The 25,456-nt window shown below is 34.0% G+C and overlaps 1 protein-coding gene and 1 long non-coding RNA gene across 4 annotated transcripts; one reads left to right on the forward strand and one right to left on the reverse strand.

Annotated features, from left to right (window-relative positions):
* Nucleotides 1-94: 94 nt before the first annotated feature.
* Nucleotides 95-15,408, reverse strand: LOC132063152 (carotenoid 9,10(9',10')-cleavage dioxygenase 1-like). Of its 3 annotated transcripts, none has more exons than XM_059455592.1 (14): nt 15,163-15,408; nt 7,840-7,910; nt 7,626-7,640; nt 6,784-6,895; nt 4,862-4,961; nt 4,624-4,686; nt 4,200-4,310; nt 3,461-3,645; nt 3,189-3,327; nt 1,768-1,888; nt 1,588-1,689; nt 1,099-1,350; nt 507-618; nt 95-364 (listed from the first exon to the last, which is right to left on the reverse strand). In XM_059455592.1, the coding sequence occupies exons 1-14, from the start codon at nt 15,391-15,393 to the stop codon at nt 335-337; spliced, it is 1,644 nt and encodes a 547-aa protein (XP_059311575.1). In that variant the 5' UTR covers nt 15,394-15,408; the 3' UTR covers nt 95-334. The 3 variants fall into 3 exon arrangements, with proteins under 3 accessions (XP_059311575.1, XP_059311577.1, XP_059311578.1); XM_059455594.1 differs by lacking the exon at nt 15,163-15,408 and adding an exon at nt 8,252-8,529; XM_059455595.1 differs by lacking the exon at nt 4,200-4,310.
* An 894-nt stretch (nt 15,409-16,302) lies between these two features.
* LOC132062473 (uncharacterized) lies at nt 16,303-17,731 on the forward strand. Its single transcript, XR_009416187.1, has 2 exons — nt 16,303-17,362; nt 17,578-17,731. It is a non-coding gene; the product is annotated as an uncharacterized LOC132062473 (long non-coding RNA).
* Nucleotides 17,732-25,456: the final 7,725 nt, after the last annotated feature.

Here is a 25,456-nt window from a genome sequence, read left to right on the forward strand (position 1 = left end):
AAAAAAAAATAGAGATAGAAAAGTCCCTCTATATGTTTTGGACTTTTCTAGTTTAGCTTAATTTGTTTAAGCTTTAGACATAAAGGGGTACTGGTGAGGTTTAACAATCCCATTCTTATATGTATAATGAGTGTAGATACATATATTTATATATATCTCCAGAAGGCTTAACAATACTTTATTATTATGATCTAGTCACCAGTAGCCACCTGCTTTTAACTGGTATTATGTATGGATATAGTTACATAAATTACAGAATCGATGATGACAACTGAGAATAGAGTTGCATGCTGTCAATGGACTGGCTTGCTGATCCACTCTTCACAAATACCTCTCACAGTTTGGCTTGTTCTTGTATTTGTTCCTGTACAGAGGATGATGAATTGAGAGATCATGGGACCAAGTTTAAACCAAAATGTAAAAAGAAAGAAACAGCAAATTGCAACTCTACAGGAACTCCCACAGGTTCACAAAATAAAATGTCAAAGAATGGTATGTCAACTCACCTCTGTGACAAAAAAGGCATGGAAACCATATGGAACTCTATTGGGTAACTCAACAACTGCCACAGGTTCGGCGGACATTGTTTTCGCATCAATTACATTCACTGATGACTGTCTGCATAATGTACCAGAGACTGGAATTGGTCAGAGAATATTTCAAGTTTCTAGCACAAAATAATGAACCTCAATTACTCCCCTGAAATGAAAGGCTAATACATTGGTCATTCACCTATCTAAGGCTGAGATTTTATTCAAGAAGAATTCTCCTTTTCGAGTATTTGTATCTTAAGTAAATAAGGATGATAGAGAGCCACTTCAGGTTTAGGCACAGTAGATATGTATTAGGGCTACACTTATGCTGAGAAAACTGATGAAAATTACTACATACAGGAAGATGGGTCGCCACATGGTTTTCAATGACTGAGAGAAAGAATATAGGGTTCCAAAAGAAGTCCTTTTATGGGTGTTTCATAAGTAAGAATTCGTTATCACATATATAAATGTTAATAAAAGATATCTATGAGGGAGCGGTCACAGGTATGAGAACAATGGGAGGAATTGTTTATGCAATGCAAGAGAGTGATAGATGAGGTACCCAGTGATCTCATCATGTACAAACAATATCAAGTATCCGTCATCCTCTTCACATTCTGTCCCAGGCTGTCGGGGAACAAATATTGCTTCTGAGCCAAATCTTCCTGGTCCAAGGTCGAAAATTCCAGGAATGTTTCCACCGACTTCAAGCTTTGTTTTTCCAGTCTCTGGTTCCGCATGCAAATCAAATTTGACAACTCCTGTGATCTTGGCAACGTTGTTCAAAATGGTTCCATATACATAGCGTTGTTTCCTAAATTTTGCAAAAGTCACTAGCATTACGATGACATAAGGAATGAAATTGAGATGATCAAATCACTAAAATTGAGGCAAGCATTCTCTCAACACTGAACAAAGGACAAAGCGGGAGAGACAGACAGCAGATGAAGGTGTTCCTATGCAGCATTTTAGCAGCCATTGATCCACATCCTGGATATTTTATGTGGTGCAGGAATTTCAGAATTAAAATGAAACTTTTGTAACAGCTGACCTTCCAGTGTAGTTCTCGTTGACCCGTGGAAAATCAACAGCAGACTCTGACAGTTTCTTCTCTGATGCTAGACCATTCTTCATATTGAACCTCATCTCATACCTGACAAATATGACTAAAGTCAAAGAGCATTGAAAAATTTGAAGGTCAATTAAGATCATCAAGTTACAGTTTCCCTACAGTTCATTTGTGAAACCGTCACGCTGTTGTTCATTTTCAGTTCCATTAATCGCATCTAAATCTGGATTCTGCAGGCGGCAAGTGATCAAGACCACGTCATCTCCCTCCTCCCAAGCATTGGCTGGTCAAGCAATTAAATAAAACTCAGTTTGGATCGGTTAGTAAGACTAAAGCATTTATATATTGTGATTCGTTGAGGTTTATGCATAATGGTGTCCAATAAGAGGATACACATTTTTATGTTTTTGCAGTCTATAATAGAAGTTACTCAAAGTCGGGTGTCATTATGTCTAACAAGACGATCTGACAAGTGCAGACCATCTACACTGGGTCCAAAGTGTATATATCTCTTCAAAGTTGTTTATAAGTATATCAGGAAGCGGGTTCAACGAATTTTTTTCTCAGTTGGTTGGTAGAAATTTGTTTTCTTTTGTGTAGCGTAGACCCAGCATGAGGCTTTTCAAGGTATCCACCTACTTCTGAGTACCCCGCTGAGCTCTCTCTGGGAATATGTCAAGGTCAAACATCAGGACTAGAGACCACACAATCTCGTTGAATCTCCCTTATATCTTTCTTTCAGCTTGATACCTTAACAAAGAGGTACTCAAATTCCTTTTCCACCAAAGGATGGGAGTAACTAAAAACTGACTTGAACAACTTCTCTTCCAGGAACACATTTGTATGCAGATAAATCGAGTCCTTTACAAGTTTCACTTATACTGCAAGTTACTTATGGGTTAATTATCAGTTTTCTTGAGCGACTATACATATTATAATTTGACATGTGTCAACGCTAGTCTCACATAGTCTCTGCGAAGTTAAATGTAGCCACATGCCAGTTTGAGTGAAGTGAAGCAAGTTAAGCCAGCACAATAAGATTTGCAGGAAACCCCTCCAAGAAAAATACATGAAGTTATAATGCCTAAGTAATGCATTCCTATCAGGCCAAAGAATGTAGGTCAGTCGCACATGCCAAGCCATGATTGCCATCAAATGCTTACTTTCTTAGGCACAGCCAAAAGATGCATTTTCATTTTTTCTTTTGTTGGTTGTCTCACTCAAATGTTAATGAAGTTAATTTGCCTGAATTTATCATCATTAAGAGTTACAAAGTTCCTGCAAATAATGTTAACCATCCAACAGCTTAGGAAAGGCGATTTTTTGCAGACAAAGCAAAGGACATAATGTAAAACATCATTGGAAATAAACCTGCTACACGTCTCCTTTTTTCTTTCTGTAACCAGTTTAATGGAGATATATTATCAATTGAAGTGAAACTTGCTCCTTAAAATAATCAAACGAAGTGAATAGTTATACACTGATATATACCTTTTGGCTAGAGTTTTGTTCTATTTTCAATCAAGGGGCATGAACTTCCAGATTTCAGATATAAAAACATAAAAGAATTTCAAATTTCATACCATTGTGGAATATGAAGCAGTTAGGAAGCTCGAACCACTTGATTAGGGATTCATTCTTTGCGTAGCGTGGAAGAACTCCAAAGCGAGCCTTCTTTGTGGGGTCAAAACTGTATGCCAGCTGTTTATTTTTCACCATTTCCTAAAAAATACATAGCTCATTAATATCTGAATTTTCCCTATCAGAATAAGTTCTGCCATTGTCATCAGGAGAGTAAAGCTAAAACTCTCCATAATATAAATTAATAGAAAAAAGAAGCTGTAAAGGTGGATACCTTTGGCTTGAAGTACAATGGAAGATCCATCATAATTGCATAATTTTCAGTAATAGCAAAATCATGCATCATAACAGCTGCTGGTATTGTTATTGGAACAGGATCTTCCATGATGCCATCCTTGGATATGACTCTATATGTAGCGTAAGGTGGTGTCTGCGCGTATCCAAATGTAAACATTTCCCCTGCATGCAAATATGTTCAAGTGAAACTTTGTATTTCCAAAACAATCTGCGATTTAATAAATCATCATATATTTTACTCCCCAGCTTTATTTTAGACCCATGTTTGGTTGTCGCTGTACGCTTGAACAAAATGCACCTGGAAACCCAAGTTCTTCTCAAATAAAGGCTACATAACTTGAATCGAGTTAACCTTAGTTCCAAAATCCTTGTGATCTCCACTACTAAGTAGCTAAGTGTACTTTCATAATATGGTAGAGGATAGTAACAGGAAATTTCAAAGGTTTTTATATCTCCATTCAAGTAATGACCAATATGGCATTCGGGAAGCAGGGTCTGAGATGGGAGGAAGAACCCTGTTCATTTAAGAAACAACTCGGAGGATTTTGCAACTAATGGAAAGGATACAGGGAAGTGATGAGCTGATAGCCACAGTTGACGGGTGTTCCTTTTTAAAAGTTTAGGTAGCATTCTTTACGAACTAAGGATTGGAACCAATAAAGCATGTCCCATTTATTTCCATAATTACTAGCAGATTCACGCAACTGTTCTCTTACCAGTCACTGGGTCAACCTTCGGGTGAGCAGTAAACGAATGTTGCAACCTTTTATCGTAATCCAGCATGCCAAGCGTTTGTAGATCTCCATCCTCCAGAACTTTAACTACATCTGTGAAAGGAATTTTCATTTTGTCAATATGAAGAAGGAAACACATTATACCAATTGTTTCCTTCGATCGCACAAAGTCACAAACTTCAACAACAAATAACCATCTTACTAAAAAACAATCAACCCACTGTTTGGCAGTGTAAATCCATATAAAATCATTTATTAAAAGGTTACAGTCTAACAGAATAAATGAAAGAATGTAATTAACTATAATATGTCAAAGAATCTTAACAACATATTCAGGCTAGCAAGCATTTAGATGGTAGATAGCTTAAGTTTCTCAGTTAATAGATCAAATGGACAAGTGACTTACATGGTTTATCACCCTCATGAAGAGCCAAAAGCTTCCCGTGGTGATATATCATAGCTGTATTAGCTGAAAGAAGGTGAAAAAAGTTTGTTTCCTCTTCATAAGTCTCGCAAAGGCATACAATAACACGCGTATATGAATATCATTATTCAAGAGATTCAGTTCATTTATAACATAATGTTGTTGCAGAGGTAACCATCAAGATAGAAACATCATTCAACCTCCAACCTTTCTGACCTACCTGTGCCATTTCCATAGGAAGTGTCCAAAACTTTCAGCTTTTGCCTGAGCATGTAAATGTATACTGAGAACAACCCGAACAGCCCTTTAAGATCTCCAATCTGCAAATGGAATAAAGAATAAATAATATACAAAGAAATGGCTCCTTGACAGAGTAATAGCATCAAGTTGAGGACAATAAAATTAATGGCTTAACATTGAAAAAGAATGCATCTAACATCAGAAGTAACTAGATATGAGTTGAATCCAGGTAAGTGATCGGATATTCAGGACCATTCTATAACGTTTTTTCATTCATGACAGGTTCAGTTAAGAACCAGTAGACCAAGAAATATGAGTAGGTCATTTCAGTGGAAAATCATTCTAATTGCAAAATGTTTATAGTACTAATGTGAAGACAGAATGACCACAGTTGTTTCTTTCCAGTCATTCCGTCTTCCAAAGCTGAGTATACAATAATGATCCCCTTATCTGCGAGAGAATTCTCAATAATCATCAAATTTTGACCAGCTTCTCTTCCCCCAATTCTTCTACTTCGCTTTCTGATTGTCTAACAGGAACTTTTTGAAAAAAACAATTGCTTTTTAAAACTTGTAGCCAGCAATAAAGCACTATAATAACTGAATAACTTTGGCAGTGTTAGTGTTCATCACATCAGAGAAATATTCCAACATTTAATTTTGCAATTTAAGTTTTCCTAGTTTTATTGCTCATATAGAAAAGAGTACCAAAGTCTTTACATTCTCCTTCAACTGAGTCCCGACGGAAGAGGTAAAATCTCTTCAGTATTCCTTCAGAACATTGTTGACATGCTTGAACTTTTAACATTCTCATCCTGTATTCTATATTCTCATTTTCACACACGGACCGAAGATACATTTCCTGTAACTCTTCAATGCTATAAGATGGAAGTTGTGAAAGACTCCAAGTATCCAACCCAGAACCTTAAGGGCTAAGGCAATGAATGGAGTTGCCCAGGATCTTTATGAAACCCTGTTGGAAGCCCTTATACGGTTCATGTAGGACAATTATGTAACTCAATACTCTTGCACGTGTGCCTCAATTATGTAACTCAATACACATGGATTTTCATGAAAACTTACCAGTGTGGGAAATGGGCTTACTAAAGGTTGGCACGACTACTATGTGAAAGAATTGAGTATCCAACCTGAAACCTTACAGCAACGGGTGGAGTATCCAACTCCAAGACATTAATAAACCCTTCTGATAGTCCATACATAAACCACGTGGGATGATTATATAACTTAACAGAAGCCATTGAATACTTCAAGATTATCTGCTCTCACATTCAGAAAAAAGAATTGGAGCAAAATAATTAACATGGGGAGGTTAAATCTATCAAGATACAGGAGGAACAAAATGCAATAATCTTGCTCCGATTCTTTGCTCTGAATGTGAGAGGTCCTAGTGAGATATCAGATAACAAAGATTAATTAAATAAAAAAGTGCGATAAAATAATTGCAAAGTACTGGACTAAAGACTGACAAATCTTTTTTTTCAGCTGAATATATGCCTGAAATAAGGGAAAAATAGAAGACCACCCTCATATCAAGGCATTGTTTTCTACCACAGGATACCAGGCGCTTCATTTTTTATTTTTTTTTCCTTTCCTCACTTTTGGTAAAGATTGTTATTCGATAAGATGAGGATTACAGACCACGTCATACAGCAACAGAATGTCACATGTTGATATTCCAAATACCTAGTGAACAATTTATGCTAGTCTTCTAGATAAAGGATCCTAGAACACGCTCAATGTCCTCTCCAAAAAATAAAAAAGAACAGACAGAAGAACACATTTAGTTTAAGTAACTTCAAATGTTTATTGGTTGAAGTTCTATAGAATAAAAAATTGACAAGACAAGAAAATCTGAGAGTAAGAACATCAAAACAAATCATACCTTCATAAACTTAGCTCCTCCAAAGAACTCTTCTTGCTTTAGACGTGATGTCCTCACAAAACGTGAGACATATGTTGCTTTTCCATCTTTAATGTGCAAGCCATGAATCATGCTGAAGGAAAAATAAAGTTAATCAAGGTAACAGATTTCTTTTATGTCAAACAATGACGAGGATATTTTTCTTCACGTTCAACATTTGCTCCTCCACAAATCAAAAGCAATATGAAACATAAAATTGAAGATACATCAAACAAATTTAGCTTTGTTATTGGAAGGGAAAATAAGAAAATTGAACTAATAAACACGATTGATGCTGCAAATAAGATCATTTTATGGAGAAAATATTTTCATTCCATGATGTCTCTTAATCAGCAGACATGGTAGACTGTCTAGATAATGAACAAAGTTGGGCCTAATATTATGAAATGTTCCATCTTCAATCATTTATACGATGAATATATATCTAGCAACAAGCATGTCCCTCTGTATACCATATCTGACTCTTGCTAAAATGACATGGTATTATTGAGTTGAAAGCTTAAAGAGCCACATTCAAGGTCGAAAAACCATAGGAAAAGGTCAAGTAACAAAAGAGTACAACTACAGCCATAAGTTCTAGAAACATTAAAACATTACCAAGTGCTAGCTTCATTCAACAACATCAGAAAGCCGTTTAAACACATGAAATGGAATAATCTAGCTCAGTTTCAGCAAAACAAAGACATTGTTCTCGCTCAGAACAAGTGAACAAGTACAGTACTAGAGGCATTTATTTTCCAAAATGCTTTGGGACAATTTAATGTTTACTCTTAATTGAAAAGCCAAGACTGCAAGAGACGTACCCATCTCCATCAAACCTGCATAGAGAGGAAGTAAGGATGAGTTTAATACTGGCAATTCTAAACAGAATCTCTTTACTAACAAAGAATGAGCAAGAATGATAAATTATTTTGTTATGTAACCTCAGGGATTGTGTTTGTTTTCGTGTAGGAAAGGGGGAGAATTGAAGGAACATAAAGACAGTGATTTAAATAGGTTATAAAGAAAAGAAAATACCAATGATATCCAGCAGCTGGAGCAAATTTAGGATTTGGACCAACCCTGACAAACTCGCCATTCAGGCACTCCTGTGGTACAACGTTCATGGTGGATTATTAAATATCTTCAAAGCCAGCATAAAAGGCAGACCTTTTGTATCAGATATATTCTCAGTATCAAGGATCGGTTTTCATGCATCAAACATGAAAGGATTATGGGGACAAAAGGAAGTTGAGAATCAATTAACTGATTACTAGTTTTATGAAGTAAAGCTTGTTTGTTAATCATCTAACATTTCCTTCCTTCAAAGCTAATCTATGTTGATTAAAACTACATCATTTCAGAGAGAATTCTTAATTTCCATGAGAATCGGAATCTTCAGTGACAACACCAGTCACATTTATAGCAGATATAAAAGAAGTGAACTGACCGGAAGATGGCCTTTAACAGGAAGGTCTTTAAAAGGAGGAGTTTCATGGGTAGGTGCAAAATTGCCTTGAAGATAGTGAAGTGGTTTGGTGGAGTCATTCATTAACTTGATCATCCCCCATTCTAACAAGTCTATGGCCTTTGCAACCACTCCTTTTTTTGGCTTTGGATCAACCACCACTACTCCTCCCTCTATTCTTGCCACTCCATTCTCTTCTTTCATCCCCATTAAATTTACTCTCTTTCAAACGAACCAGATCGAAGATGTGCTTATATGTGTGTGTATATATATATATAGGAAACTTCTACTTAAGCCGCAGCTGACGTGCATGACAATAAGCCTCTTAATGTTTATCCCCTAATCATAATTAGTAGTCCTTCCTGCTCAATTTATGCAGTATACTTTTTGTTAAGTATGTTCGCTTGTTTGGTTCACGGACTAATTATCTATGATTATAGTCTTGAGAATATAATTATTGGACTAATTTATTTCATATGAGTGGTGGGATAAAATAATCTAATGGGATAAGGTAATATATCCAAGATTAAGTTTGAGACTAAATTTATATTGTGTTTGGTTGACGATAAATTTATACCATCAATCAAATACAATATAAATTTAATTTCAAATGTAATTCTGGATATCTCACCTTATCCCGCATACCAAACGACTCTAGAGTCTTTCGGAAACAGTCTCTCTACCTTTATGAGGTAGGCGCAAGGTCTGAATACACGTTACTCTACGAGGGAGAGGGGGGGCTATTCATGCCCGAGCGGTGTCAAGCAACACCCCTTCACTGAAAAATTACATTGCAAGTGAAATTTGAATTTTATAGGTATATATAATCGTTTTGACACTCCTTAACACAAGCTTAAGGGTTAGCTCAATGGTTAAGGAGTTGCAAAAATAACCTAAGGTCCCGTGTTCGTTTGAACCTGGGTTGTGAAATATCTATATTTTTTGACACCTCTTAATATGAATTCTGGCTCCGCCACTGCTTTACCCTCCCCAGACTCCACTTATGAAATTACACGGGATATGTTATCGTCCTAAAAATTTAAATTTTTTAAGTTAAAAACAAATTTAATTTCAAATTTCTTATTTTATTTTTATCAATTTATAATCACATAAATATAATTTTTAACTTAAAAATAAATTTAATTTTAATTTTTTTATTTTATTTTAAATAATTTATAATCACATAAATATTTATAATTTATTTTAGATTTGAAATTTTCAATTTTTTCTTTCTTAAATTTGGGGCTCTAACAAGTATTATCCTAATATATATCCGTCACCAAGTGGGATTCGGACTGTAAAATGTTCGATGAAGTTTAATATTTTTCTTATAATAAGGTAAGTAGGTAGGGTCATAAAGACCCCCTCCGAAGATACTTAAGGGTTTGCAACTATATAAGTACCCTTTCTTTTGTTATTAAATTATAACATATTTAATATCTAATAATAAAAACTCAACTTGGACATTACTCCTGAATCAAATAGCAATCAATTTTAGTGCATACCTACAGTATACGGTACCCGAAGACTGGTGAGCGCACGGCATTTGCGTGTGAGAAGGGACAAGACTGAAGGGTTTGGTCTTGCCCCTTAAGTTTGTGGAGATGCTGCTGCCACGTGTTGAGTATCCATCGGTCTATTTTCTAGGTTTGTTTTTTCTATATATTTTGCTGCCTAAGAGGTTGATATTTGTTTCTTTCTCCTTCCCAATATATGTGGCACATTCTAGATTAAACACGTAGCTTAAGTTTTTTTTTTTTTTTTTCTTCTAAATTTGTGATTTAAAATAAGTTTTAAATAATTATATTTGTGTAAATTATCTCATAATGTTAAATTATTTTTAAATTAAAAAAATAACATCCTTTTTAAGACATGCTAAATAGAAAAGTGTATCACATAAATTAGAATTGATGAAATAATATATTGTTTGGGATAGAAAATAAAAGGTACAAATTCCTTTAATTTTGGAATTCTGGGAGAGAGCAAAACGGATTTTCATAGGAAGTATTTTATTTTTGGAAATCATATTTAGATCATTTTTTACTGCGTGGTTGTCGATTGAACATAGAATATGTCGCCACGTGGTATGGCGTGGATATTTGTAAGTCCATTTTCTTTTTGGCATGAAAAAAATACTTTATACAACGAGATATTGAAAAATGATCATCATGAAACATCTTCCCTAGAGGCTAGAAAATATTACTAAAAGCATTTATTTTTACTTTATTGGTCTCAAATATAACATCGAATTTCATTTACCCAGGACTGAATAAACGAAGAATTGAATTAACTAATTCTTAAAATAGGATTACATTAACTACTGTCTGTTGTTTAGAGTGATAAAAATATTTAATTGATTTCATAGTTTGAACTAATTAAGTTTTCTTATATATATACTATTATTCTTCCACTCTTTATGCATTATTCTTCCACCTTAAACGGTTTATTTCCGACTGCTCTACAATCTACACGTTGTTTTTAAGTAGGGTAATCACTATTTTCCAAGATAGCATTATTTGCTTTCATTATGGCCACATACTCGTTTCGTGGACCGTCTCTTCCGTGAAGATTCATCTTTTTGGACAATTTACGAGTAACAGGAATTTGTGAAGCTTTCCTAAATCCATCTAAGCATCTAATTTATTTCACTCAAAATGGTAAGTACTAAGTACTCCATAAGAAGAAGAAAAGACGCTTAATTGAAAAGGAAAGAGGGTTGGTCTCATGTTACCGTAAAAGAAAATATTCAAACCGCTAGCATTAAAATTGATCATGATATACGTGATTTACAATTCACGAGTCATTTCTTCATATTTCGACTTTAGACAATAATTTTTTTATTTTCCTCTAGTAAAATCAAAAGAAACAATTAGTTTGTCTCATGAGATAAGGGTGAAAAACACACCAACTATCATCGTTTTTGAGTTTAAACCATCGTAAAGTTGAGAAAATTACCTAAACTATCACTATCTAATTTCTTAAAACACACCTCAAATTATTCTTGCATGACATGTGATCTACACTCTCTATTTTACATAAAAATGTTGCCAAGTGTTGTCCACATGGATAAATAATGTCACAATGATCTACATGAAAATTTAAAAAAAAAAAAAAATTTAAAAAACAAACTGAAAAATAATAATTTTTGTAAAAAAATATCAAAAATTATAGAAAAAAAATTAAAAATAGTTTAAAAAATGGAAAAGTTATTTTTTTTTAAAAAACTGATATCTAGTTTTCACATTTAAAAAAAAAATCAACTTTTCAATTTTTTAAATCATTTTTTTTCTGATTTTCTAAATTTTTTATATTTTTTTACAATAAATTTTTTTTTTTTTCAGATTTTTTAAAAAACCCAGATTTTTTTTTTAAAATTTTAAAAAGGCTGATTTTTTTAAAAAAAATAATGCAGTTTTTTAAAAAAATATACACTTTTTTTTATAAGAAAATATTATTTTTTAATTTCCATGTAGGTGCCACCATAGCATTGCTTATGCCATGTGGACAAATTTTTTGAGAAAATTTTAGCTTCACTTGCCTTTTGGAGAGTGAGTTCACACATTTAGTTCAGGTGTGTTTTGCAAACTAGATAATGATAGTTTTCTCAACCTTTTGATAGTTTAGATATGAAACTCAAAAAAATGTGATAGTTCTGGTGTATTTTTTACCCTTATCTCTTTGTCTCATTTTATAGAGAGAACTAGAAACGGTCAAGACACTTGACATAATCTTCGGAGTTTATTCTAGTCCTATTGCGTTTCTGACAGCTGGGTAATTTTAAAATGAATTAAACAACTAATGCCAGCTTCTGGATTTTTTTTTTTTTTTTTTTGAACCGGTAGACAAATTTTATTTACATGTAACAAAAGCTTAGGAAGCTATTACATCAACGTTGATTACCCTTAGATTTTCTAACTTTAATAGATTACCACAAACAGAGGCAAATCAAGGATTTTAAGAGGATAGGTTTACCATTGCTTTTAAGATAAAATATAAAATTTTATAGTGACATCAACTTGATGAGCAAAAAATAATTAATTATATTTTTTTAAGAATTAAGTTGTTTTATAATCACAAAGGCATCAAGGAGATGCATAGTAACAAAAGAGGAGGATTAGAACTAAAATAAAAAAGGAAAACCTGCAATAGAAATTAAAAAATAAAAGAAAATAAAATAAAAAAGGAAAACTTGCTTTAGAAATTAAAAAAAAAGAAAAAAAAAAAAGAAGAAGAAGCAAGAGTGCAGTAAGTAGGATTTGATCCCAAGACCTTAGGAAGTAACCTCAGAACTTGACCAATGCTCCACTCAATCTGTTTTAACCATGTGTTTACTAAGATAATAATAGATATATTTAAAGATTATACACCTAATATATCAAGTTTAGTTGGGTGACCATGAATTCACCTGACTCATTTTTTATACATAAATTCACCCCAGGCCACAAGCATTGGAAGATACTTTTTCAATGGTATAGTTCTCTTCTATGTCTTCAAATACTTGATACATAACAAAACCAGGGGCATTATACTAAAACACTTGCCTATTGTTCTCCAGTTGCTCCTTGTTGCGCCAGCTTCTAGAATTAATAATGCATCATCTTTTGTTTTTTTAAAATGTATATAAGAAAAGTTCAATTATATAGGGTGCTTGAGTGGTAAATTTTATAGATGATCACATAATTATCACTTTTTTTCACTGAAGTCACTTAACTATGTTGTCTAATACAAGAGTCATGTTACTTTTTTCACCAAAGTCGCTTAACTATATTTTATAACCCAAAAGTCACAAATCTTTGAACAACTAACACAAAAATCACACCTGCCAAAAAATCTAACTTTCCATGGGTAACATTTTTTATTCTATTTAAATTTTTAATCTAATTGATATAAACCAATAAAAAAGAACCGACCCGACTCAAAACTCATATGCACATATTAAAATACTAAAAGGGGAGAAAATTTTGAAAAAAACTTATACACAAGATTATTCCCTCCGAAAAAAGTTATCACACTAAAAAAAGTTAATTTTAGAATGAACTTTTTTATTTCCACATATTTTTTGCTTGAATGCCCCTATAGAGAGAAGAATCGTATATTTGGTGGAAGGATTGGTTCTGTTTTTTTAATATTTTAATTTTTGCATATGAGTTTTGGATCGGGCCGGTTCTTTTTTAATAGTTTGTATTTATTAGATTAAAATAAAAAAGTTTAAAAATATATTACTCACCGGAAGTTGATTTTCCGACAAGTGTGATTTTTGTGTTGGTAAGCTCAAAGTTTTGTGACTTTTGTGTTAGAAAACATAGTTAAGTGACTTTGTCAAAAAAAAAAAGTGATAATTATGTCATATGTGACTTTGTGTTTAAGAACAGAGTTACGTGACTTTGGTGAAAAAAATGATAGTTATGTGAACATCTATGAAATTTACAGTGTTTGAGTAACGATTATAAGCTCACCAAACGAGTCTATAAACACTCTTTGACTTATTCATGTATTATGTAAACATCAAAAATGTTTATAAGCCAAGAATTAACTAAAAATCATAAGTTGATCATCCCAAATGTATGAGTTTGTCGCTTATAAGCACTTTTTATTTTAATCATATTTCTTACTATTTTATCACTAATACTCTCTCCGTCCCAATTTATGTGATATATTTTAACTAGGCACGAAGTTTAAGAAAGAAAGGAAGACTTTTAAAACTTATGGTCTAAAACAAATCATAGATATTTGTGTGACTGTAATTCATTTCATTAAGAATAAAAGAAGAAATTTTAAATTAAATTATTTTTAAATATAAAAATAAATGTATCACATAAATTGAAACTGAGGAGTATCTCAATTCCATTACTGGCGCTCCTTTTTCTCCTTCACAGATACTTTTTCATTTACTTTTAATTTGTAGCTTTTGGAAATGACTTTAAAGACGTACACACTCGTAGTCAATGTAACATAACACTTGCTTATAATCAACACCTTTTGCCAATTACATTAATTGCTTATTATGAATTTCGACACTTCTATTTAAATATGTAATTGTCTATTTATAAAATCAGTTTCAACACTAAAAATATTTATTAGACTTAATATTTATCAATTACTTTGAATCAGCTAATTTGAATTAAAATCTAATTATATGATAATCACCTAAAAATAACTACATGTAACGGAATTTGAAGTGTATACAAGAAGCAAACCAGTTTGAAATCATATTTGGACATGCAATTTGGATATTTTAAAGAGAAGTATTTTCTCTTTATAAATAATAAAAACCCCACAAATTGTGAAAACTATCAAAATATTCTCAATTCTTATACAATCTTACCAAATGAGCAAGTTATAGTTATAACAAAATTAATATGCTAATTCATAACAACTAGCTCAAAATTAATAGTAGAAGACCTTTCTAAAAATACAACATCAATTGATCAAATTTTAGTTCAATAAATAAAATTAAACTATGGGTCTTTTTTTACAAAATTAAAAGGTTGGTAGACATAAATAAAATTTGATGGAAGTTAATGAGATTGGTAAATGATTGATGGGGGTAATTGTTAAAAATATCTAACAACTTATAGGTCTTTTTTTTTATAAAATATAAACTTATGAGTTAAATTTTATATTTTAAAAAGTTGAAATCATGATTTCAAACCCCAAATCATTCCTTTTTAGATGATTTGGGGTTTGAAACCATAGTTTCAAACGCATGTCCAAACGTTGGTTTGAAACCATGGTTTCAAATCGCCAAACGCCTACTAAGCACCCTACATATTTCAACATGTTAAGATACACTATTAGTACAAAAAGTTTTTGTAACATATTATCGATGTATATAAGTTAAATCCGGATAGAAAATCATTAAGGAATGTAATTGAGGGGGACTGACTACTTACAGGTAAGTAACCTTTGACAGGAAGGTCCTTGCAAGGGGGTGTTTCATCAACAGGTGCAAAGTTACCAGACAGAAAATGGCAAGGCCCAGTTTTGTACATTAATTTCACTATCACCTTCTCTAACCAATCAATGGCTTTTCCTCCAAACTTCTTAGTGGGCTTTGGTTTCACCACCACCCAACCCCCCTCACTCCTCTCCATTGCCACCCCCTCTTCTTTCTTCTCCCCCATAAATTCTCAAGCTGCAAATAGTATGTTCAAATACATAAATCTAAGTGAAGTCATGTACTGTGTCTGTTTTAGTGTCTGTTGTATATATATGATGTGCTTTGATTTGTTTTCTTTTCTTTTTGTGTCTCAGATTTTTTTCGTTTTTTCCACCTTATTTTTTATTTTACATAACAGTATTTGATTATATTGTCAGATTCAAGATCTAAAGTTTATGGGTTCTACACCGACCTCAAGTTAATATATACAATGATAACTGAATTCATAGTGAAATACTTGCAGATACTTAGCGGACATTTTAATACATATACAAGTATGGTATGGTGAAAACTATTGATTTCATGTGAATCAACGTGTTATATTCCGAATCTGCCCCTATTTGATTATGTACAAAATTTTAACACGATTTTTTTTTTGATATATTTTGTTAACAGTATTTTAAACAATTATGAGCTTAAACATATCACAATATTTTTATATTACAAGAGAATATCATGAAAAAAAATTAATATTTTCTTAAATGTAACAAAATATTTTGTGTAAACTGATTTTAAAAATATACTAATATATAAAATGAAACCGATAAAGCAATATTCAATTTTCTGGTTGAAGTTTGAGAAAGGGCAGTTTGTGGTGGAATGGCGTTTGTCTATTATCTTTGTGGTTAGATGGTGAAGACACAGGCCACGTCCCTCATGATTTAAACCCCAAAAAAGAGAAAAGAACCTTTTTGCACTTTTCCTTATTTTTAAATTAATTATAAGTTCTCACTAACTGACCCAAAAAAAAAAAAAATGCACTTTCATTTGTAGAATTTTAAGGTTTTAATTATTTTGGTGTCATTTACTTGTATCATTTATCAAATTGTGATTGCAAATAAGATAATTTAATATGAATACTAGTAACTATTTCAAATTCACTATTATTTTATTAAGGCTGAATATATAGATAGCCTCCTAAATTTGTCTAAAAATTTCATTTAAACACCTCAACTAAGAAACTTTCCTATTGAACACTTAAACATTAGTCAAAGCGTGCCTGCACTTTTGACTATCAGCCAAAACATTTAGGCGCGTACATTTCAAACGCAGCTTGTGTGGCAACATAGCCAATGAAAAAAAAGCTCCAGCAACAACAACAACAAAAAAAAAAAATTAAAAAAAAAAAAAGAAAAGAAAAGGAATGGTACACGTCTGAATTTAGTCGTCTTCTATAATCACCTTGACTCTACCACCGTAATCCCTCGTTACCTGCACAACCAATTAGTTCCACCACTTTCTCCCTCTGCTACGTCACTTTCCCCTGCCCCTCCCAATCATTCATTTTTTTTTCTTCACTTCTACTTTTGCCGCAATGGTTTCAATTTTTCATCATCCAATTTTTACACCACACGACTGGAGAACTGTCATTAGCGGTGTGCTAACAAAATAAATTCAGCTACTTCTTTAACATAGCAACCTTTGAACAGAAAAACAATTTGTAAATGGGGGTTCCTCAAGTTTCCTTCCTTTTCAATCTGAATTTTTCCTTTATATTTTAGAACACCATTTTGTAGTGTGAAATTTCCTCGAGAATTGAGCAGCATGGCCACTGCTATAAGGTATTCGTTTGCTTCCACATCAGATATATAGCTCTGCCAGATCTGTTGGATTATTGAATTGATGACCGGAAAATTAACAGCATTTTTCAGTCCTTTAATATAGGCCATCTTCCATCTTCTAGTAGCCAAATGAATGAATTCTTCAATTTAGTTTAGCTTTTGGTAGCACTTCCATTGCTTGCATTCTCTTGTTCTCTCAAGAGATGGTCGTGGCCGGCAGCGAACGGTGGTCACAGATTATCAAAGATAGTGAGACATCTGAAGGAGGGATTACAGTTGGTTTAGGACTGTTTGAGTTTGTTTGGTTAAAGGAAAAGAAGATTAAAGTTACTTCACGCGCTAGAAAGAAGCGGCAAACACATACCATGCCATGTAGGAAGATTGAGCAAGGCAAAGGAGAAAGGAGTTGTCCCCTCTTCTCTGTATGTAGAAAAAGAAGGAGCGGAGAAGGAAGAACTTGGCCTCTGCGTTTTTTGAATAGCGGGACCCGTGTTGATTTCCGATTTAAATGTAATATTTAAGTCCGATTAAATAGGAAACCCCAGTTGTTCTATTCTGCGTACCCGTCTGCTAGCTCAAGTCGCAAGTCAAGCAATATGTGTCTAATAGGTACACTGTGACTAATGTTTAAGTGTTAAATAGGAAAGTTTCTTAGTTGAGATGCTTAAATGGAATTTTGGGACAAGTTTAGGGAATTGTCTATGTATTCAGCCTTTTGTTAATATACTTTTATTAACGGAACATATTTTGCTAGCCGAGAATTTTTCGATATTGAACCCCCAAGGCCCCAATAGTTTTGCTGAACAAATTGCAAAGGTGCCAAGTTTGTACAATATCCTTTATAAGTATAACAAGTTATGGGTTTGAAATAATTTTGTATTACATATAATAAGAAAAAATCTAACACATGATATCTACTCTAGAGCTAATATGTGCAACAAACCCCGACTTCTAAAAGGGATGCATTTATTAGATAAAAAGTCGATGCAGGATCTACGCGCGTTCTTTGCGATGCTTCATGATAATTCGATAGATCGCACAACCATTGTGCCGGCAACGCATCATTCAAACTTCTGCCCTATCAACTTTTGATCCAACTAAAGTTGCATCAGTTGTCTCTTATTCTAACATTGCATCCAACTTCAAGCGGCTTCAAATTAGCATCCTTGATCTCATGAACAACACCATCCCTTTGAGACCTCTTCTTTCCTAACATTGCACATATGTGTCACCACCCAAAATTACAACCGTGAAGGCACTTACCCTCATCCAGTAAGCAAACCATCCACAACCCTTTAATAGATTATTAACCATCAAATTCATGTGGAAATGAAATAAATAAGCCAATTCAAGTTAACTTATTATCAACATATGCAATTTGGAATTGCTCAGAGGATGGCAACTATTCGAACAGAACTGCTTGACAGGTGATTAAACTATGCAGACCTAAAGATCCTTTCATGTGTAAATCTATGGCATAAAGCAATGCTTTTTAAAATATATCATTCTTGAGTTGGAAGCTTTGCCTTAGCAAACTTCCTTTCAATGAAGCACTTTTTGGATTTGGAAATAATTATGACGTTGATTGTTTGTGTTGCTGGTCACCCACACGAGACTCAATCCAACATATATTCATAGAAGGAGAAGTGGCAAAAAAACATATAGAAATACATTAGAGCACCATTTGGCATAGCATCAAAATGAAATCACTTAGAGAAGTCATCAAAATATGGTGAGAGACATGAAGACCAATAATGTTATTCACGAATTGATCATGAAAGTGGCACCAGTGATTACTGTTCGAACCAGGAATTGAGTTTGCCAAAGAGAAAACAAAGAGAAAGAAGAGAGAGAATTTACGGATAAAGGAGAAGATGCTTTCTATATGATGAAATGAAATGAAATTGTTATTTACATTTGGAACCTTTCTGTGCTTATATACAACAGGAAGAAATTGCAAAACTGGACTATGCTATTACAAAAAAGTAAGGCTATCAAATAAATAAACGCTCAACTGAACCAGGTAATTGGTCCCTCAGCTGTTGGGCCTGTGTGAACGAGGCTAGTTTCAAGCTGGAGGGTGTAAACACACCAAGCTTTCCAAGAAACACCTGTCAATGCCTTGGTAAAAATATCTGCTAACTGATCTGCATTTTTAACAAAATGAAGTGTAATTAAACTAGCATAAAGACAATCTCTAAAATAATGACAATCAATTTCGATGTGCTTTGTACGTTCATTAAAGATAGAATTCTTGGAATTTTTAAGATAGCTTGACTATCACAGTATACAGGTATAAGAGCAGTAACAGACAACCCCAAATCACCAAGTAAATGAATGAGCCAAGAGATCTCAGCCACCACTGTGCGTAGTGCCATGTACGGAGCCTCAGCAGAAAAAAGGGAGGTGGTTGGTTGCTTCTAATTACACTTCCAAGAAATGGGACAACCACCAAGAGAGAAATAAAATATTACGTGACAGATCTCCTAGAAGTGGGACAAAAAGCTCAGTCAGAGTCTGTATGTTGACACCTAATTTTCACCGCATAAGACGCATATTTTAATTTTTAAAATTTTTGAGTCAAAGGGGAAGCAAGGATGCACCCTCAGAAAATTAAAATTTCAAAATCCCGAGAAAATTACAAAAATTGACGTTCTATGAAAATTGATAATTACAAGAAGTTATGAGTTATTTACTTTCACAAACTTGATTCGAAAAGAAAATACATATCCCGCTCCGTTTAATTCGGGAAAATTGTTAATTAAAGACGACATACAAATTGCCGCTCATTTTCACAACATTTGTTTTTAATTTTTTAAATATTGCTCAAAAATATATCAATATTGAGCTCATTTTGAAGCTCGTATTTTGCTCATATTTTAAAACAACGTATCATAATTTTTATCTTGTCAAAATATTAGTTTACGAGGGCATTTTAAGGTAATTAATTTAAACTATATACTCTACTTTTGAAAAATATGTGGTGTATTTTAAGGAAGGGGGGGGGGGGAGTAAATAATATACTCACCCCCCCCCCCCCATTTATTTTTCTCGTCTGGCCCGTCATTTTGTTTTACGCTAAAATGTTGCCCTTCTCTCTTCTTGAGAGAATCCAGTGGCGGCACAAGGGTTCCCACCACTAGCCACCGCTACACCACCATTCCTCCACCATTTTGGTTGATTGTTGGGTATTTACCCACCGTCTCTCGTGGTGTGGGATGCCCTAGGCGGAGCCATTGAGCTCTTAGCCATCTGGAGCCACCACACTACGCAAGAGAGATGGTGCTGTGGTGATTTGCTCAATATTGGCCATGGATTCGTACTTTGTACTGGTTTGCACGACGTGTAAGGTTGGGACTGATTTATAACGGTCCTTTTTGGAATTATTCTCGGGTACAAATTGTTTGTTTGCGTGATTAGGTGCACAATTTGGGATTTTTGTTATCTTTGTGCACTGATTTGGGTTTGTTTTTGTCCCTCTAGTGTACTATTACGCGTGATTTTTGCAATTTTGTTGTCACGACCCGAACTACGGGCCGTGACGGGTATCCGGGGCTAACCACCGAACACCACTCGTTCCGTTACCTATATGCTCTCATGCATGATATTTACTCAACCTCCAACATATATATATATATATATATATATATATATATATATATATATCATTGAAAACATATTTACTCTTATAAACATAAGCCCTTCGGCTATCAAAATGATGTATAATATATATATACATACATGTACATAAGGACTATGGGACCATAATACCCACACATGCGTATCTACGAGCCTCTACTGGAATACTAGACATATGGACGGGACAGGACCCCGTCGTGCCCAATCATGAATATATACATATATGTACCAAAAGAATAATCAATGGCACCTCCGGAAGAGTGGGGTGCTCTCAATCAACTGATAGCTCCTACGGATCCGCACCGTCTCCCACCGCCTACGGGCATGAACACGGCGTGAACACGGCGTCCAAAGAAAACGGACGTCGGTAATGAACATTGTAATAAGAATATCATAAGTCATGAGATGAGGCAGGAATGAAATAAGCATAATAAGAATATCATAAGTCATGAGATGAGGATACAACCTGTGTACTCTTTTAAGCGTACATACATTTCATATACATACATTATACACGAGCACATCATGTACATTATCATAGCGTATGTCTTATCATATCACATATACATCATCATGCCATACATGCATCGTCACATCAATCATACATCATCATATCGTTAACCCGCGTCCGGGTAACCATCATATGCCGCCCACTAGTGGTGTCATGCCCGGCCCTCTAGGCTCGGTGAAATCATAGCAGCTCGCCTTAGCGGTGACATGCCCGACCATCTAGGCACGGTGGAATCGTATGCAGCCCGCCTTAGCGGTGACATGCCCGGCCAATTAGGCGCGGTGGAATCACATCATCATTATATATCATGCATTTGTCATCATACATATTATAGACGCATCACTATCATTCATTTCATGGACATATCATGGCTCTATCATAAGCTAATATCCTTACACCTCTATCATCAAGTTACACATTAGAACTTGGAAGCAACTATGGCGGTGTCGGGGTGACATAAGGTCGTGGACCCCCGACTTCGTTGTGGAACATTCATAAGTAACCTGCCTCACCTTGAAGGAACAAGCATAAGGTGAGTGTATACGATGATCAACATCGATGGGCTATGGATAGCTTCGCAAAGCTTAATTGGAACATCATATCGTAAACCATAGCATCTCTAGCCTTTAAACTTATCATTATCGTTATCATTTTCATAACATATTTCTTATCTCGTATGGCTATTCATAAACGAGGATTCATAGTCTTATTGAAGATGGAACATTCATAAGAAAGAGGAATTTCATGCCATAAGACTCATGCCTTAGAAAGAAAGGGATTAGCCTCACATACCTTTGTCGCTTAACTATTCTATCGCCTGTTCGTTCTCCTTTGTTACTCACGCCTTTACCTTCAAGAGAGTTCGTATCGTCGTTAGCTAGGCAATTACAACAATATGCTTCTTAAGGCTAAAGAAAATTGGGCAACGTTTCCTTTGTTTATACTACTTTCCGCCATATTCCATATCAACTCCCAACATTCATAACAACAATCACAATATCGCTAGCAACAATCGTCATTCATTTACGTTATTCACATTTCACAATTTCACTCCAATTCTCCATATTCATGACTAAGGTCCATTATCACATACTTTCACATATGATGCTCATTTCAGGTTCTAGATGTTGTTTATAACGCATTTATAATCTCAACATAACCATTTTCAAGGTTCACTCCAACTACTATTTACTATTTCACAATGACATTATTCACTCATTTAATACCCATTTTCTATACTCTTCTACAATCCAAGTGTTTCAACTTATAAATACTTCAAACAACATGTAAAGATCATGAAACTTACCTTAGAGGGTGGGGGAACAAGCCTTGGATGATAATACACCTCTTTCCACCAAAACCCTATTTCCTCTTTCTTGAGATTTCTTGGTTTGGATGAATTTAGAGAGGTTTCCTTCACTTGATTCACTCTAGTTCTTGTTGTTGATCTTTGATTTCTATTGTTTTCTCATGGATGAAGTGTTTGGAATGCTCTAGAGGTCTCTTGAAGTGTGGAGGTGAAGTATGAAATGAAAATGAAATAAGAAAAGGTCCCTTATATAAATTCAAGTTCAGCCCCGACCAAGATATACGGACCAACATACGGTCCGTATGTTTTCTACGGGCCGTATGTCTGGCCGTAGATCTGGTCCAGTGAAATATGGTATTTTGGGCTGGATCTACGGTTGGACATACGGTCCATACTTTTTATACGGCCAGTATGTCTGGCCGTAGGTTGTCCGATTTTCCGAGAATTGTTTCGTCGACTCGTTTGATCTCCGATCCTTATGGAACCTTCTTAACACTTGTTTATCACTTCAATACCAATCTAAGGGACGTCATAACTCTTCCTTAGGGCATCATTTATACACCATGAACTCAATACTCGTAATTCTTATCCGATACACAACATATGACTCGCTTCCCTTAACAACTTTCTTTCCTTAACTCGAATGTCTTTGGAAATCTTAATTAGGATCCTCAAATACTATTTCTTACTTGTCCAAACCTCGTATACATCATACCCCTCGCTCGTCTATTCACTGTACACTACCGGGGAACTTTCCAAGGTGTAACATTTGTATGAATTGGATAAAATTCCTTTTGTCTTTACTTAATTTTGAAAATCAGATAGGGTTTGTTGAAATTGGGGGGAAATCTAATTTCTATTTTGGGTCATTTTTGTCCCTAGGGTTGATTTTTCGTTTTCTATAAATTGGAGATGTTGGTGACATTTGAGGGGTCCAAAAAAAAATTTTCTTAAAAAATAGCAAGGGTTTGGATGATTACAGATTTTCCAAATCTTGCTACTCTATACTATATGATATACAAATACTATCATTGAGAGACCATTATTATTACTTTAAAAAAATATAATACTAAACAAGAAAATCAAGAACAATGTTATTTTGAGGATTTGAGTGTTGGTGTTTGATTTTGTTGACCTAATCCCAAGTTTTGATCTTTGGGTTTCCCCCTAAAAAGGTAACATCTTTATACTATTCTATTTATATCCTATTCTAGTTTACTTACATGTATTGGTATGTATTTATAGTTGCTTGAGTTTGTTTTGATTACAGTTTTTTCATAAATATTAAGTTGATTATGATGTGATGGTGTTGATATTATGGGGATTCAGGGAATTCTAGTGTTGATTAGATAATGTTGTCACTTAAAAGGATTAAAGAATACAGGGAATGGTGTGTCTCATGTCACATTATCTTGTTCCATAGATTACAACTTGCTTATGAATTGTTGAGTAAAATATCCATGTTATAATATTGTTATTTTGGCAATTTCTAGTGTTGACTAAAAGAAGTTGATGTTTAAATGGTCAAAAGTTGTGAAGAAGGGCCTGTTTTAGTTTGTGATTACTGTTATATTGAAATTTGAAGTATGAATGTGACATATGACTTTTGAGAGGTTCTGTGTTGTGTTGAAGGTCTTTGGAGTGTTGTTTTTCCTAGATTTTGATGTTGTTTCATTGTTCTTTCTAGTTTTAGTTCAAAGTTCTTCGTATGGGAGGTATAATCACCCTGGTTTAAAAACTATGTTGGAACTAAACTAGATTGATTCTCTTTTGCTTGTTGTTAATGGTTGAAGTTAGGCTTAAAAAATGGCATAAGTTTTTTTTTTTTTTTTGTGTTTTTTTGAGAAGATTTAAAAGTCTTTAGGAAGCAACTAGATAAAATGGTTTTCAAAATGTAGGTAGTGTGTGCCTAGGTATGTTTGTGTATTTCTGTAAATCTCTTGTTGGCTTTGAGACCAAGGTTGGGAACTTGATGTATGTTTGATCTTGAAGTACCCTTTAAAGGCTGTTGTAAACTTGAAAGTGATCTTAAAACTTGGAATTATGTCTTGTTGTGATTCTGTGTTGCCTTGTCTGTTTTGAATTGATCTAAACCTCTGCTTGTCATGCTCATGTTGAACTCATCTTCATAATCTGAGGTTGTTGTTTTCAATATTTGTCATATGAACTTGGAAAAATGGTTTTCAAACTCTTTTAAAAACTGGTATGTTGAAGATTCTTTCTTTTCCTAAAAAACTGTTTGCTTGGACCTTGGGTGTTGATATGAGAACTTTGCTAGTTCTAAGAATCTTTAAAAGGTATTTTGACTTCCTTGTTCTTGACTCTGTGACTTTAAAAGATTTACGAGAGGAGTTTATTGTCTTGTGGTTGTTACTTATTTGGCTTGCACAGTGAATTGCCCTTTTGAATCCTATCAGTTACTGAAAATCTAAAAATGGCTCCTTGAATTTGTTTAGTTGAATTATGAGACTGATAAGTTGGATATTTGTTTAAAATAAGGGCCTTAAAGATATGTGATTTGTCCTGTTAGTTTTTTTTTTTTTTTGGAACCTAGAAGTCTGAACATTGTATGATTGTTGATCCTGTTATTTTTGAAAACTTGTTAAGAGGAATAAGGAATAGGAGGTGTGAGAAGGTTGTTTTTCTTGACTTGTTTGTGATTTGCATTTGATAGTAGCATTGCTCATAGTTTGCTTGGTCCTCTTTGCCTAACATTATCATCTAAATGGACTAAGTACAGGGAGTCTGAAACTAAATCTAATGATAGCTCAGGATTTTCTTTCCCTTCCTTTCTATGTGTCTGATTTTTGAAACTTGTTTTCCTTGTCCCCTGCTTACTGTTTGAACTATTCTATGCTTTGACAAACTAAGACTAAACTAAAAGAGGTTAGCATGTACTTTCTTTGTTTATCATATGGGCATTTGGCCATTTATTTGAACTATCCTCAGTGGTGTGCTTACTGTAGACTGCCTATGTGCCATTTGCTTGTATGACTCCCACTCCTGC

The sequence above is a fragment of the Lycium ferocissimum genome, chromosome 7 (genome assembly GCF_029784015.1).
Source record: "Lycium ferocissimum isolate CSIRO_LF1 chromosome 7, AGI_CSIRO_Lferr_CH_V1, whole genome shotgun sequence".
In the NCBI taxonomy this organism is placed as follows: domain Eukaryota; kingdom Viridiplantae; phylum Streptophyta; class Magnoliopsida; order Solanales; family Solanaceae; genus Lycium; species Lycium ferocissimum.

Coding starts and splice junctions, on each gene's coding strand:
- LOC132063152 (XM_059455592.1), bottom strand. CDS start 15,393: ATGGGGGAGAAGAAAGAAGAGGGGGTGGCAATGGAGAGGAGTGAGGGG. Junction 7,911..15,162: donor CTGTCAAAGGTTACTTACCT/GTAAGTAGTCAG, acceptor GTTGTACCACAG/GAGTGCCTGAATGGCGAGTT. Junction 4,311..4,623: donor TCATGAGGGTGATAAACCAT/GTAAGTCACTTG, acceptor TTCCTTTCACAG/ATGTAGTTAAAGTTCTGGAG.